The sequence below is a fragment of the Triturus cristatus genome, chromosome 4_1, assembly GCF_964204655.1.
Source record: "Triturus cristatus chromosome 4_1, aTriCri1.1, whole genome shotgun sequence".
Classification (NCBI taxonomy): domain Eukaryota; kingdom Metazoa; phylum Chordata; class Amphibia; order Caudata; family Salamandridae; genus Triturus; species Triturus cristatus.
The window spans coordinates 407,936,919-407,952,464 of NC_140585.1; the positions used below are offsets into that span (position 1 = coordinate 407,936,919).

Consider the following 15,546-nt stretch of genomic DNA (forward strand, 5'->3'; position numbering starts at 1 on the left):
TATCCTACAGAACAAACTTGAATTTTATGTACCCACCAGGTGCCTAAGATCACGGTCTCTAGCTCAAGCTAGAACAAAACGCATTAAGAAAGTAAGGGCAGGGGGTTGTAGGTTTTCATACTTAGCAGCAAAGCATTGGAATAAACTACCACAAGACCTCCGCCTCTCCGAGGACTACCTTATCTTCAGGAAAAAACTTAAGACCCACCTGTTCGTTAAAACATTACACCGGCAAAACTCATCAACCGCTCAGCTATCTACCGGAGTCCTAGCACAGCGCCGTGATATCCTTCCCGGATGAATGTTGCGCTTTACAAATAAAATACAAATACAGTAGGGGAAGGAGACAACTAACGTGCTTATGTAAAGGTAGTGCTCCTTGTGTAAGGTAACTTCTTCCTGTCTAGTATGTCAGGTCACTGATAAATAAAACAGTTCTCTATAAGTATGTTAGTTATCTCCCGCTCTACCGCTTTTTGTTTTACTAAAAGGTTTGTCAGGCTTTCTTCATTCCATTTCTCCTAATCCTTTATTGAGGGGCTAAAACAATCCTCTGCTTTTTAAATGTGAGGATGGTTCTCAATTGTTGCATCCAGATTTGCAGGATCTTTTCATTCTTCTTAATGATGTAGTGTATGTTATTTTCCATAGGCATGCCCATTGTGAAGTGATGTTTAAAACCGCCATGTGGGATATGCTTACATTTACTATATATGCTATCTGCTTAGGAGTCTATATTTACAGCTGTTTCCCAGTTTTTTAGGCTTGTGAAGTGATGTTTAAAACCGCCATGTGGGATATGCTTACATTTACTATATATGCTATCTGCTTAGGAGTCTATATTTACAGCTGTTTCCCAGTTTTTTAGGCTATGTTCACTAATTTTTTAGATAGACCCACCTATTATGGTCTTATCTGCTATAGTCCTGGATCTTCATATGTTTGAGATTTGCCTGAGGCATATGAAGGAATGGGTCTAAGAATGCAAATGAAAGCTGATTCCTCCAACTTTTTTTTTGTTTTTTTGTTCCTCCATCCTCGCTGTTCTAGTCTGCCTACACAACTAGCACAGTAAATAAAAGGAGGTTTGTTTATTTAGCACCCCGAACAAGCATGCATGTGCTTATAGGGGCATGGGCACATAGCAGCATGGATCTGGAGGTTGTCCCGTTTGTGTTTTGTCGCATTTCAATCCAGTCTGTAGAGTTGATTTTCTGGCTGTGTAATAGGAACTAGTTCCACTTCCCCCTTGTATACATCACTTCATAATTCTCAGAGGGGTATCCGAGATCTTTCGCTAGAGTTTTAATACATTACCAAATGGTGCAATTTGACTGTCCCAGTGAAACTCCCAGTCATAGTTATTATTTTCTTATTTCATTATGGTTTTATTGGACACCTTCATTGGGTAATTACTATTTCTGTAGTGAACAATATGCCACTTCAGCACCTTTCCGGAGTCCATTATATTGTTTTAGTAAAGTTTACATCACAAGAGTCTAATTCAGATTTGCAGAGGCTTGAGGTCAGAGGGGTGAATATGTAGGTTTTAATGAAGTTTGATTTTTTTGGAAGAATGAGATTGGATGGCTGTACTAGTTGCTTATGTGGGTTTTTTGTTGTTGTGGAGCTTGTTGCCCATTAGATGTGTGTGGAGCAGTTGCATATGGCAAATGCTGTTGGATACCTATTGTTGATTGCTTTTCACACCCTTGGATAAACATTTTAGGCATAACTGGTTTTTGTTGACTGCCTGTTGTCGATTCTGTGTATTTTTAGACTAATCTGTGGAGCATCACAAGTGAAGATACTCATAGTTTTGACAATGAGATGAAAACAGAGTAAGCAGCAGTAATTACACAAAGATTATGCTCTGGATGACATTAAAGACCAATATAGCTATGTCTATTGATTTTATTTGAATTTTTGCTTTGATAGTTATATGCTTTTGGTCTCTGGAAGAAGGTACAGCTCCATTAACTTTACTATACAGCAGTATTGAATTTGCAGAATTTTATATACATTATTATGTGTAAATCGGCCCATTATTTTGGCCAACACTTAGATACAGATGTGAGGGTTGACATATAGGTGAGCCAGTGTGATCTATGCTTAATTCTCTGCCACACCCTCCTCCCGGGTTCATTCAGGCTTGGAGTCTCTGCTTTGAGAACATAGTTTATACAGCATTCATTGATTAAGTCATACTTTTAACAATTGTTTGTCCTTGAAAAGATGAGTCATGGCTTCCTGTTGTACTTCTAAAGGGAGATTAAGGTTACCACTTGGATTATTTATTTTAATTTAACTATTGATGTTAGCTGCTAACAAAGTGACTACATCCTCCCCTGTTGAGGGTTTATTAGTATTGCCTATACCTCTGTGTTTGATATCCGATGAAGCTATGTTTGAAAGTCATTGTAGAGCTGTTTACTGATCATTGGAATTGTTTTTTTATGTTAGAGTTTAAGTACGACTGGGAAGACTACCTCTAGTACAGATGGGCCAAAATTCCCTGGAGACAAAAGCTCCACGACGCAAAACAACAACCAGCAAAAAAAGGGTATCCAAGTGCTACCTGATGGTGCGTTGATGGGTTTGTGTTTTTTGGGGGGGAGGCAAGGGGGGGGGGGGGAGCGTGAATTCTTATTTTTAAAAGGCTACATTTGTTATAAACAGTGTATTTTTTCTTTTTGTCCAATTCTACAGGCCGAGTTACCAACATTCCTCAAGGCATGGTGACAGATCAGTTTGGAATGATCGGTTTGTTAACATTTATCCGAGCGGCTGAAACAGACCCTGGAATGGTACATCTTGCGTTGGGAAGTGATTTAACAACACTAGGTCTCAACCTCAACTCTCCAGAGTAAGATTTCCTACCTGTTGACAGTAATCATAGTTTAGAGTTGTCAACGTACAGTACATCAAAGTGAAGCCTTAGATGTAGAAGAATTGGCACGTAAAAAGGGGGTATCAATACCTTCGGCAAGAAAGGATTTTTGTCCTTTTGCTATGCAATCAATAAACTTGCATTATTGTTTAAGCTGTGCTTCTGATTTTGATGGATACTTCTAACCACAGATTCCTCACTTTAGAATAATCCCCAATCACCAGACTGTATTCGGAGACGTTTTACAGCAGTGCTTCCACTGGTTGCTTGTGGCATTGTGCGGCTCTTGCTGGATATATACTGCAGCCCCAGAAGTAACAGAGCACAGATGCTTATAAGAGCCATCCCCTCGCGCTGTTGATTCCTTTTTTTCTTCCAGAGCAGATCAGGACTTCCACTCCCAAGTTTGTTGCTTTTCCGATGACTTCTAAATTGTTTCAAATAAATGTACTAGGGAACAGTGTCCCCACCCAAAACGAGTTTAAAACCATCCTGTGACTGTAAGAATCAGATGTTGATCACTGACCAGCACAAGGGTTGTCTTTGGTGTCTGGCCTTTGGCAACAACTCTAAGTTGTGTAATACATGTGCTGTCCTCCACCTAAAGTTAGAGACCAGCTGTACATCGCCAAGCACAAAAATAAGTTGCTGCCTTTTCGTTAAGTCTTGCTCCTGACCCAGGGCATTAACCTGAGACATTCTTGCGACTTCTCAGATTTGTGTCTTAAATCCTCTGGCACAAGAAAGCAAAACATGACTGGACCCCATCCCACCACTCTGACTCTAAAGAGAAGGCACAAGGTTGTCACGGTGTCGGTTGCACCTGTTGAGGTCTCTGGCCACAGCACCAATTCCTTGTCTGGTCGTGAAGTATCACATGTTTCCTGGACTGTTGTCACTCACACAGCAGATCGAGGCCTTCAAGGAGGCCATGCTGCATGTTTTGTTGAGCTCCTATCACTCTTTGGTACGCCTTTGTGCCCCACTGAATCACAGTTGTTGGCAGGTTACTGCTGGCGGGTCCATCCTCAGCACTATCTGCCCTCCCCGGTATCCATTACTGGGCCAATACCAACTCCAGTAGAGACTTCCTCTCCTGACCCAAGTTCCACGCCCGTCCCTGCTATATCAACATTGGCCCCTAAATACTGGATGTGGATGCCTGTGGTGGACCCTGATCCAACTTCAACTCATGCCTGACGGACGTTGCACTTCGAAATTAAAGAAGCTCAACCGGTAGTCTTAAAACAGGACTCTAACAAGAGGTGTAGTTGTTGCTTTCGTTTCAAGGGGGGACTGAGGCCTCAGGTCTATTTTTGATCTCCAGCCTCTAGAAACCTTCCTGCGGAAGGACTAATTCAAAATGCTAATACTGGCCCAGGTCCTGTCTTCTCTGATTGGATCGTCTCCTTGGACCTGCAGGATATTTATTTTGATGTGCTCGTCCTGCAGTCCCACAGACTGTGATTCAGGGTTTGCCAAGAGCCCTGTGTTTGCTGTGCTTCATTTTAGCCTCACCAGCACCCCTCGGGTGGTCACAACCGTGATGTCGGCGGTCGCAGCCCATCTGTGAGTGGGCTTGCCCACAGTCAGTTATGGACCACAACCAGTGTCTGGTCAACCTCTTAACATCATTGGGGTTCACCATCAACAAGGTGGTGGAGCATTTTCTAGCTGGAGACAACACTGGAGGAGGTTACGCTGCCATTACCCACCTGCCTTCCTGCTAACACCGACTTGGAGCAGTTCAGGAGCCCTGTAGCTGTGGTCGCCCCCGCCGGCGACATCGCGCGGCCGCGGAGTGGGGCGGACCACACTTCCCAGCCTGCCCAGCGACACCGCCCACTGCCTGGTTCCCGCGCCTGGAGGCGTTTAAAAGAAAGCAGCCCCCTCCGCCTCGCGGACGCGCGCGGGCGGCGCCGGGCTGAGCCCGGGCAGAGGGCGGGCCGTCCGGGGCCGAGGGAGGCCGGGCCATTCCTTTTCGCCGTGCCATTGGGACTTCGTCGCAAAGCCATATCATCGGATCAAAGACTACTGCCCCCCCCCATTGCTCCTTAAGGTTCTGTTAACCATAGCAGACGGTAAAGTCTTATCCTACCTTTACCATAGCGCGATCCGTATTGTGTTACTCATCAATTTCCATTTGCTTGTAACCGTCCCGCCTTTCTAAAATGGAAATACGCAAAAGCACAGCGGGCACATTAGACGCCTATCTGTTGAGGGCAGAATCCCTAATAATACAGGAAATACAATCAACCGAAAGGAGGCTCTCTTTAGAACCCTTGATAAGATCCAACAGAACTTCTGATGTTTCAAATTCATCCTCACTGCCTAAATCACCTACCCCGACGATCACCACTGAACCTTTTCCTAATTCCCCCTCAACCTCATCTGAACGACTTGGACTCCGGTCGAACGTCGGTGTACCACAATCAAAGGGCCCTCTAACACGAGGGAAAGCCAAAACTAAAATGAGTATTGGGAGGGGGACACATAAAAAAGGTCAGCTTCCCAAAGGGGGGAAGACTTTACCAATTCCAGCTACCTGTGATATAGGCATACAAACAGAGGAAACAAATCTATCGCCCCATGACTAATTATTTACTCTTGGCGAGACGATCAAGCTATCGGTAGAAAATAGTGTAAAGACACTACAATTAGCTGTCAGTCATGACATCGAAGACAAACTTGGTGAAATGATCTCTTTACTTTCTTCGGTATTTGAAGATAAATTTGTCCAACTCACTAAAATCGTACTCGATGGCATAACCCGACCAAATTCGACAAATACATCGTTGGTAACCAGTCAACCAAATGCACAACAAAACCGGAACTCACCACCTTTAATCAATCATTCCAATAACCCTAGTGTAAATACCCCTACTCTTCTCCCCACAACTAGACCGACGAAGATTCAAGTAACAAATGGACCCTTAAGACCAAATACTGAATTAGACCCACCTCTGAGCTCTAAAGTAACTCCAAATCATAACAACAGGGCAGATTGTATAGTTTCTACTATCCCTAATAAAGATCACTTACACTTACCACCAGCTGCCCGACCATACGTTCTGGTCCTAACAAATGTCCCTTTCTTACAAAAAGACTCTACTGAAACATGGGTCTCGCTAAGGAACAAGGTCACCTACTGGCTTACTAAAAACACCTACTTCCACCCAAGACACATAAACCAGATCTTGATGGTGCGGGAGTGGGCTGGATTGGTGACTCTCACAAAAAAAGTCCCGGAGACTGTATAGTTGTAAACTTTAGGTCACCAGGCCTAGTTCGCTCTTTACTCAGAATCAACAGGACAATAACACATTAAATCACTCACATTAACATGGTGTCACTTGACTATTTCTACCACAGCGAGCAAATAAGTGCTCTTAGAGGGAATGGCTGTATCCTTACCCAAAACCGATTTGAACAGCTTACCACACTAGAGGAGGTGGACTGACAGTTAACATCATCGGACAACTCTGTACCTCCGATCGCCATCCTTCCTCCACTCCTATCAACTGCCCACTTTGAGTTACATCTGGGGAAAAATAAGACCTTCCCTTCCTCAACTCACCTAATACCCACAAATCAACAAGGGATCGCACTCAACCCTGAACAGATCAGTACTCCTGAAAATATTTTCCCTCCGACAGCTAGACCGTATAGGGAGGGTGACACCAGTACCAGCATGGACCCTGCTGCACACAACCAAAACATCCGTAGGATTAACCCTATACGCAAGAAAATAAACTCACCTTTAAAAATAACTTTCTGGAACATATCAGGTCTCCGTCTAAAGATCCAAAACGAAGAATGGATTAAATTTATTAAAGAAAACGAAATCCTTGCTCTCCAGGAGACATGGTCAACAACCCCTTTACATACAAACGGCTTTAAGACCTTTTTCAGCCCAGCACTCCCTTCAACATCCGGCAGAGCAAAGGGTGGATTAACCATATATGTCTCAAATTTAATACCAACCTTGGAGGCCCACACCCTTAAAGCTGAGCCACAATGCCAGATTATACGAGACACCATAAGTAGAATGCCACCTATCCTAATAGTTAACTTCTATAATAACCTCTCGGAAACTAGATTTGCAGAGGTTATAAAAGAAATTCGCGTTTCCTTACAAAAACAACTTATCTCCACTAAAGGCAAGGAACCAATAATATTCTGGGGGGGGATTTTAACTCAGCATTATGTAAGAGTACCTTAAATGGTAATTGCGGTCACTTGGACCATTTACAAAATAATATCCCCCATTTTCCACACTCTCATAAGGGGTTTGTCCTGAATGAGACCATGATTCTTTTACAACTGGCCTTCGCAAATGAACTTACCATTCCCACAACTCCCTTTGCCCCAACTTTTAACGGCAGAGGCTTATCCTCCTGTATCGATTTCATTCTAGTAGGGAATATTTTCCCTAACCTGATCACCGATGTCATCACTCATGATTGTGCATTTAGTGATCACTTTCCATTGACCGTCACAATTCAAACTACTGCCCCACAAAAAAATGCTGAAACACTACTTCACGCAGATCTTATGTCCATGCCCCGTCCAAATGGCTACGCACTGAAATGGTCTAAAATTAACCCCACTGCCATTCTAGAAACCATAATTAATGCGGCCCGCCCAGCCTTCGAAGTCTGCTTAACGGAGACGTCTACTCCTGCAGAGATTGTGGCTAACTATGAAACAATAACACTAGAGGTTAAGAACGCCCTGACAGTGCACCCACGGGTGCAAAAAACACCACAGGATAAACCTAAGTTCAGGTGGTTCAACTCAGTATGTTCCAGAGCCCACAAAATCCTCAAGATTGCCCTCAAAAAATCCCCAAGAAATATCCTTGAAATCTCAACAGCCAGGCAAAACTATAATAAGGCAGTAGCATCCAGGAAAAGGGAACTTAAAGAAGAACACTGGACTGCATTACATAATAGCTGCCAAAATAAAGATTCGGTAACGTTTTGGGAGATCGTAAACTCTTCCTTTCTGACGGGACCGAAAGTTAGCGGTACACTCGAAACTACCATTCTAGAACAAGAGTGGGTCACCCATTTCTCAAAAAAAATTTCAAACCCGGCCGGGCCACTTACACACACTCACTACTCACCAACGCCCCAAACTAACTCATTAAACATGAATTTTGAGCTCGCAGAGGTGGAGCTGGCCCTGAACGTCAGCAGGTCAGGAAAGGCCCCGGGACCTGACGCAGTCCCTATGGACCTATATAAATCAAACACCGACCTCTGGGCTCCTCTGTTATTAAACGTTTTAGAGGCGCTGGGACACGTAGGACTACCGACTTCTTGGTCAGACTCGATCCTAGTCCCCATATTCAACAAGCATTTACAATGCAATGGTCTCGGCATTGGTAAAGTTAGAGCTATTGGCATTGCTCATGACATTATTTTTGTTTATGTTTTTGTTTTTAAAACATTTAAAGAAACGGCATTGTCATGAGCAATGCCAATAGCTCTAACTTTAACAATGCCGAGACCGTTGCATTGTAAATGCTTGTTTCCTCTTCTGTCCTTCCGAATCCAAATAACTGACTAACTTATCCACCACTTAAAATGACTTCTTATTTCACAATACTAATTCAACACTAATCCTTTATGGGTCCCTGAGTAGCGCGCTACTCGCCGAAAAAGCGCTTTGACGCATTGTCAGGGGTAGTAAGCGCTATATAAATGCAATTACAATACAATACAATATGTCTGGAATTCTTCTAAATACGGATTGCCCTCCTGGAAGATGTGCTGCTTCCAGTGCAAAGCTTGTGATCTCAACATGAATGTGCAAATTGTGCAAAAAACATGTTCATGAAAAATAATTTCTTTCCATTCTCTTTGAACTATATTGAACTACCATATGTTTTGTATTCCTGCTGCATGTTAAATTCCTCACTTCAGCCCAGAAAAGTGTGGATATTTGAGGAATCTGAACAGCATTGTTAACTCCTTAAATGCCTGAATAAGGTGTACACCAACGGAGAGGTGACCAGTTAAAATGTGTAATGGGTCAGGTGTGGCGCTGCACCCCTTGTGCAGCACTTTGATGACTTTGAACTACAATTACTTTTGTTAACATCTGCAAATTACGCCGCGGGTGGCTGAATATGCAGAAACTGAGGAAAAATCATGTTTGTGCAGGAAAAAGGTGGCCCGAGTATAGTCCACTAGATAGACACTAGAATTAGAAGTCAGTTAAAGGGGAAGTTTGAAAAGCAAAAATTAAAAAATTAACAGAACTTTAAGTGAATTTATAAACAAGCCCACGGCTAACGTGGCACACAGAACAAAAGCTATGATTCCTTAAGTCAATAATAATCATTCCCTTAACGGGCCAAGTTGAGGCACTGGCTACACACCTGTCACGAGCAGCAGGTGCATTAACCAGCCAGACCTCCGTTTCTTAGGGACTGACCGCCTAAAAAAATCAATCCAAACTTGTTTCATGTAACTTGTGTCTCCAAAACAGAAGCGGCTGCAATTATTACCTATGCAACAATTTCTGCAGCACTACCTATAATCCTATTAACTGTTGATTGCGGGGGGGAGGGGAGACGAACATCGATTTATTTCAACACACATCTGCAACGATCCTCCCGCTGAGCTGATTGTAAAGGGACTGCAGTTCATGAACCGCAGCAGCGCCTGTTGACAGGACGGAAACCCACTCGTCCTGAACGTCCCCTCGCTACGGCAGCCGGCGGCGGTCAATCCGGAAGACAGACTGGTTAACAGCAGGTTTCCGCTCTCCGCCTTGCAAGCCGGGAGTGTCTCCAGGACCCACGTGCGTCTGTCTTCGGAGACAGCTCGGTGTGAAGAGTGAGTGGGGGGCCTCAGTTCTCGAGTTTCGACGTGCAGCGCTCCCTCCGCCAGGGCACGTCGCCCAGTGAAACCCGAGCCGGGAAGTTCTCTTTAAGGGGTTCCAGAGTTGCTGCGTTGCATTGTGATGAAGTTGTCGGGGAGATTCTAGTGACCAAATGTTCGGGCGGCGCGTTACGCGACCGGTACCTGGATGTGACTTCCTCGGTTTCCCTGGCTTGGATGCGCTACTTTTCCTACTCCGGACGGGCGGAACTCCCAAGTAACATAAAGAAGCAGAGGGCACCGGAAGACACCACCGCCTTTCTCCGAGGCTGAGAAGAACTGCCTCGGAGAAACGCAGCGTCATTTTCGGATTGGGGGGCGTGTTTTGCTGTTGTCTCCTCCCTGAGACTTCTCGCAAAAAACACGCCCCCCGATCCGAAAAGGACGGGGCTTCAACGGAGTGACTGGACCTCTTCTCCAGTGGCTGGCCAGCATTTAAGAGGCCAGCCAATGGAGAACAGGATAGAAGAGGGGCGGGTGCAAGCCCCTCTTCTCAATGACATTAAATCTCCGGACTTCCGGTCTGCCGACCGGATGGTCCCGAGACCTAAAAAGGGAAATAGGAACAGTCCTGCGTGCTACAGACCCATTTCCTTATTGGATTCTTTTGGAAAAGTAGTAGGTAGAATCCTTTTAGCACGCCTACAAAACTGAGCTGAGACAAATAACATCCTATCTGACCTTCAGTTCGGGTTCAGGGAAGGTAGAGGCACCATAGAACAGGTCCTTAACCTTACCCTTCTGAGAGGGAAGTATGTCCATGCAAAGGGTGGCAGTCTTTACATGGCATACGTCGACCTGTCCGCAGCTTTCGACTGCGTAGATCACACCAAGCTCTGGACTGTAATGACCCAATTGGGCATTGATACCAACCTGGTCAACTACATCAGAGAAATCTACTCGAATACCACTACTAGAGTAAGATATGGCATTGGGGGGCAGTTAACATCATCTTTTGGAATTGAGCGGGGGGTAAGGCAAGGCTGTGTCCTGGCTCCCTTTCTTCTCAACATTTACACCAACTGACTAGAAGTAGCCCTGTTAAAAGGTAGCCAGGATCAACCACACATCAAACAACGCCCAATACCCGCCCTCCTATATGCGGACAACGCAGTTATACTCGCCCGCACCCCCCTTGAGTTACAACGGGCCCTGGTCAGATACACAAATTTTATGAAACAACTGGACCTAAACATTAACGCCAAAAAGACCTTCGTGATGGCATCAGGGAAACATTCACGCAAAAAGAAAAACATCTATCTATACGACACCAAAATAGAGTATACCACCACTTATCCCTACCTAGGAGTCGTGATAGATAACAAAACCACTTGGAAAAGTGCAATAGAGAACAGAAATTCACAATTTCTAAAAGCAACAACGGCCCTGAGAGTGTTCGCCCGGAGGTTGGGCAAAAGAGCATCTAAGGAAATGTTAGACATCTACAACTCAAAATGCCTTAGTACAGCAACCTACGGGGCCGGGATTTGGGGAAATGCACGAGTCACTTTACTTCAAAAGACAGAGAACTCCTTTCTGAAATTTCTGTTGGGAGTCCCATCGTCCACTTCAACTTTCAATATTCACAGTGAACTGGGCCTTCCATATATCACGGACGTGATACGCACGCAGCCTATCCTCTTATGGCACCGCATCTGGTCCACACCAGGATTAAAATTCACTCAGGAACTCATTAACGATTGTATGAAATTGGAGCACGGATCACTAATCACTTGGCTTGCTTTCGTTAAAAAGTTTTTAACGGATTTAGGACTTGAGCATCTTTTTTCAAACCCTCAAAATACCATCTTAATCCCTAGAAAAAGACTGCGAGACATGTGCTTAACCCATCTAACTGATCTGCGCCTGGCTCTTGAATTAAACAAAAACTCTGCACAATTGTCTTTTTCTATACAAACAACAGACCAAATAGAGCCTTACTTGAATTCCATTCTAAGTAATTATGAGAAATTCCTACTCACCAGAATGCGACTGAACATATTCCATCGTTTAATTACTTTCCCTGTGATAAACGACTGGAGCACCCAACTGTTGCCGTGCCCTTGTGACGACCTTTCTCCCCAAACAACTTTGCATGTAATTATGTTTTTCAAATTCTATGTAGAGCCAAGAAAGTTATACCTGATCCCTTTCCTGAAACATTTGGGCCTAACCCAATGTCGGCCAGCTTTTATGGCCCTCCAAATGTTAGAAACCGAAATATTGGCAAAAAATATGGCAACGTTCTTAAAATTCTGTGTGCGACATAGAACTAACCTTTAAATGGAGATTTGCCCCCCCCTCTTTGTTTTTAAACATCTCATTGACAGATGGTCTTCATGAGTCATCCAAACATACCCTACGATGAACTGGGATTAGCCCTCCTATGCATCCTAAAATTGCTAGTGGGGGGTTTGTTTCTTTCCTGTCCTGTATCGTCTAAACACTTTTATTCTATTTTACTATTTTTAATCAATGTCAAAACATTTCTTTTAACTGCTTTTCTCTTTTATGCACTTACTGCCATTCAGTCAGGCCAAACTAATTTATCCTGTTAAAATGACATGTGTATAATCATTAATGTATTTGACATGTAAACGCTTTTATGGTATGTAATTGCCTTACCGAATAAAGTTTTTCAACAAGGTGGTGCTGGCACACTCCTGGACGCTGTGGAATTTTCCTCTGCCACAACAAGTCTATAATTCCTATGATTCAGGTTCCATCCTGGATCATTTTGAGAGCAACCCTGAGGTTTTTTGGCCTCTCATCCTCCTAGTCAAGATGCGTCTCTGCTGGGGGTGGGGTCATCTGGGGAGGTGGAGATCAGGTGCCTTTGTTCTCGACAAGAGGTTGGCTCCAGTTCACTCAGCTGGAGGCCATCCTGCCAGCCATCGGGGGAGGTTGGTGCATATTCTCATGGACAACACCACCACTATGTGGTACTGCAACAAGCAGAGTGGAAGGCTCTGCACTTTTGGAGGTGGCTGGAACATTAGGGCATTTTCCTGATTGTGAACCACATGGTAGAGTCTCCGAATGCCAGAGCGAACATACTGCTTAGGTAATGACTAGCTGATCACAAGTCACGTCTACATTCTGAGATGGCGCAGGAAGTCTTTTAACTGTGGCGAGTTTTTTTCACCACCATCAAACATGCAGTGTCAAAGGTTTTGCAATTTGGAGTTTCTGCAAGAACACTCATTAGTAGATGCATTCCTACTGAAATGGAACATGGTACTCCTGAATGCCTTCCTGTCAGGACTTCTAAAGAAGATCAGAACAACGGAGTCCAAGTTATCCTAGTGTTCCAGACTGGGACAGGAGAATATAATACTCAGACTTGCTGAATCTACACCTACTTGCGTGGAGCTTAAGTTGCAGCAATCAGCTGTGTTTGATCTTCCACCTGTCGGGTGGATACCATCCTTGCTGGCATGCACCTTTCCATAAAGTTTATTTATGACAGGCGCTGGGACAAATTTGTGGCTTTCTGTAGCACTTGCAAGACTGTTTGGACTGTCTTTTGTTTGGCTTTGTGTTGACAACTATTAAAGGTCTTTTATCGGCCCTTTTTGCCTTTCTTCATTTGCCGGACCAAATTCCCTTGTTTAAATCACTTATGATGAGATTTATAAAAGGTTTGACATGTTTTCGCCCAAACCATTTGTGATGCCACAGTGGGACCTTAACTTGATCTGTGTTTCTTATATTTACATCCTTTTGAGCCAATGCATAGCTGCTTTTTGTGTAGCCTGACTTTTAGACAGTTTTCCTCATTGATATTATGTCAGCTTGTCTTATGAATGGACTTCAGGTAGATTTATTGCAACTGCCCTATACCACCTTTTTCCCAAATAAGTTAAAGTTGAGGACTCTGCGACAGGGGCGTTTAGTAACGTAAAACTTTGGTGTGGCACTGCGCGATGCCGTAAAACCCACCAAGAAGGTGATGCAGCCATCAATGGTGACGAAACTCCGATCCGTGGCTCTCCTCTCTCTGATAGATGACAGGGAGGGAAGGGGGTAGTACAAATCCAAGCAGCAGTCCTGGAGCTGCTCTCATGCTTATACCAGCTCCAGGATTGCTTGGAGCAGCCTACCCCAGCGCTTATTTTGAGGCTGGGGGCCTGTGCAATCAATCCCCCAGCTGCTTTATGGTGCTGGGATTGTAGTTTTTGAAGTGCGCATTTCGAATAGGCCGGCTGTTTACAGTCAGCCAATCTCACATTGGCATCTGACCAGGGCGGGCCAGCAGCAACACAGAATAATAAAATGGCAATGACCATATTATTATTCTGTGTGTACCGCTGTGCTCTCAGCAGGCAGGGCGGCGCTCCTCGCCCCCAAAGAGGACCCACAGATGCTCTGCGGATATTCTTGTCAAAAGTCATGACTTTTTTTACATGTTGGATGATTTATTGGTCTGTGTTCTTTTCTCCCCCTCACTCCTCGAGAGAGGAAAACAGGCTTTATCCACTGTACCCCAAAAGGGCTATAAGCTTTTTCATTGAAAGTACATGCACAACAACTGCTAACATTCAGAATTTCAATACAATCTTTAATCATTTTAGTATACTTAGCTCTAACACCACTAACTAAATGCTTTTCAAGTAAAGGTTCTATTTTCTTGGTTTCTTTATTATTAAATCTACTTGCATTCTCACTAGGTATTTCATCTGTAATATTTCCCACAGGAAATCATTAAGCACACTGTCCGAACCCTGTTCAGAGGGCCATGGGGTCAGCAGGGGTTACTGGTCCCAACTGAGGTGGTTGAGGCCGTTTACTCCTGAAGTTCTGGGGCCCACCCTACAATATCCCGTTCAACTGGGTCAAGCACCCCTTCTGTACCTGACCCTCCGCTCTATAACTTAGCGCGAGCAGTCAAGTCTGACTCGGAGGGAGTTGTAGATACAGATCATTGAACACGACTCGTAACTCTACGTGCACGCAGTGCACACAATAAATCAATGTCCAGTCTGTGAGATAGTGCTCTCTTGCTCTCTTTCTGCATGGTATGCCCCCACTTTTTTTTGCTGAATTGCTGATGTTCTTCGACTGTGTGTGCCCTGGGCTTCTGCTAATCAGGTACCCATGGCCTATGTTCCTTCCCTGAAACTGCATTGAAGCCTAAACCCAAATGGCATCCCTGGCCACAGGTGGGCCCCTGGTAAATGGTACCACAGGTACCTGCACTGTGACCAGGAAAGGCTCCTAAGGGCTGCAGCACTTATTGTGCCACCCTTAGAGGCCCTGCACCTTTTCACACTCCAATCCTGACCCGAGATCCGGCGACCCCTGACCTGCCTCAAGCCTCCAGCCGACGCCTGCAGTCTAAATCGAGAAGGCCCCCCTAACCGAGACCAGGAGCTGGTAAGAAGATCCAACCTTAAAAGGCACCCCTGCACCCGACGGTGCCTAACCAACCCCTAACTTCCTAACTTACCTCTCAAAGTGGTGGTCGCACCCAGAAGTCCTTTGTCTCCCTGCCTGCAGTGCTTTTGCAAACCAGAGGTTCTCCATTGAAAACAACAGGGCGCCCGACGTCGAAACAGCACTCTGCACCCGTCCGCCTCAGTGCCGCTGATGGTGCACCTTTAAGTTGTTTCCTTATTTACCCTGACCTAAACCCTAGGAGCTTTGCTCCCACAGCACAGTGGCCTGCTTGCCAGCAGCCAGAGGCCCCCTATCCCCCTTTGGATAACATTGGGCCTCAACACTCTGCACCCAGCCGCCCTAGTGTCACCGAGGGTGTAACAA

The 15,546-nt window shown here is 44.8% G+C and overlaps 1 protein-coding gene across 7 annotated transcripts in view; it reads left to right on the plus strand.

Annotated features, from left to right (window-relative positions):
* The window catches only part of CNOT2 (CCR4-NOT transcription complex subunit 2), a 449,944-nt gene that overhangs the window by 332,757 nt on the left and 101,641 nt on the right, over window positions 1-15,546 (plus strand). For all 7 annotated transcript variants that reach the window (XM_085652518.1, XM_085652519.1, XM_085652515.1 and 4 more), the window contains exons 10-11: window positions 2,464-2,584; window positions 2,710-2,866. In XM_085652518.1, coding sequence (XP_085508644.1) covers window positions 2,464-2,584; window positions 2,710-2,866 — 278 coding nt within the window. The remainder of the gene's footprint in view (window positions 1-2,463; window positions 2,585-2,709; window positions 2,867-15,546) is intronic.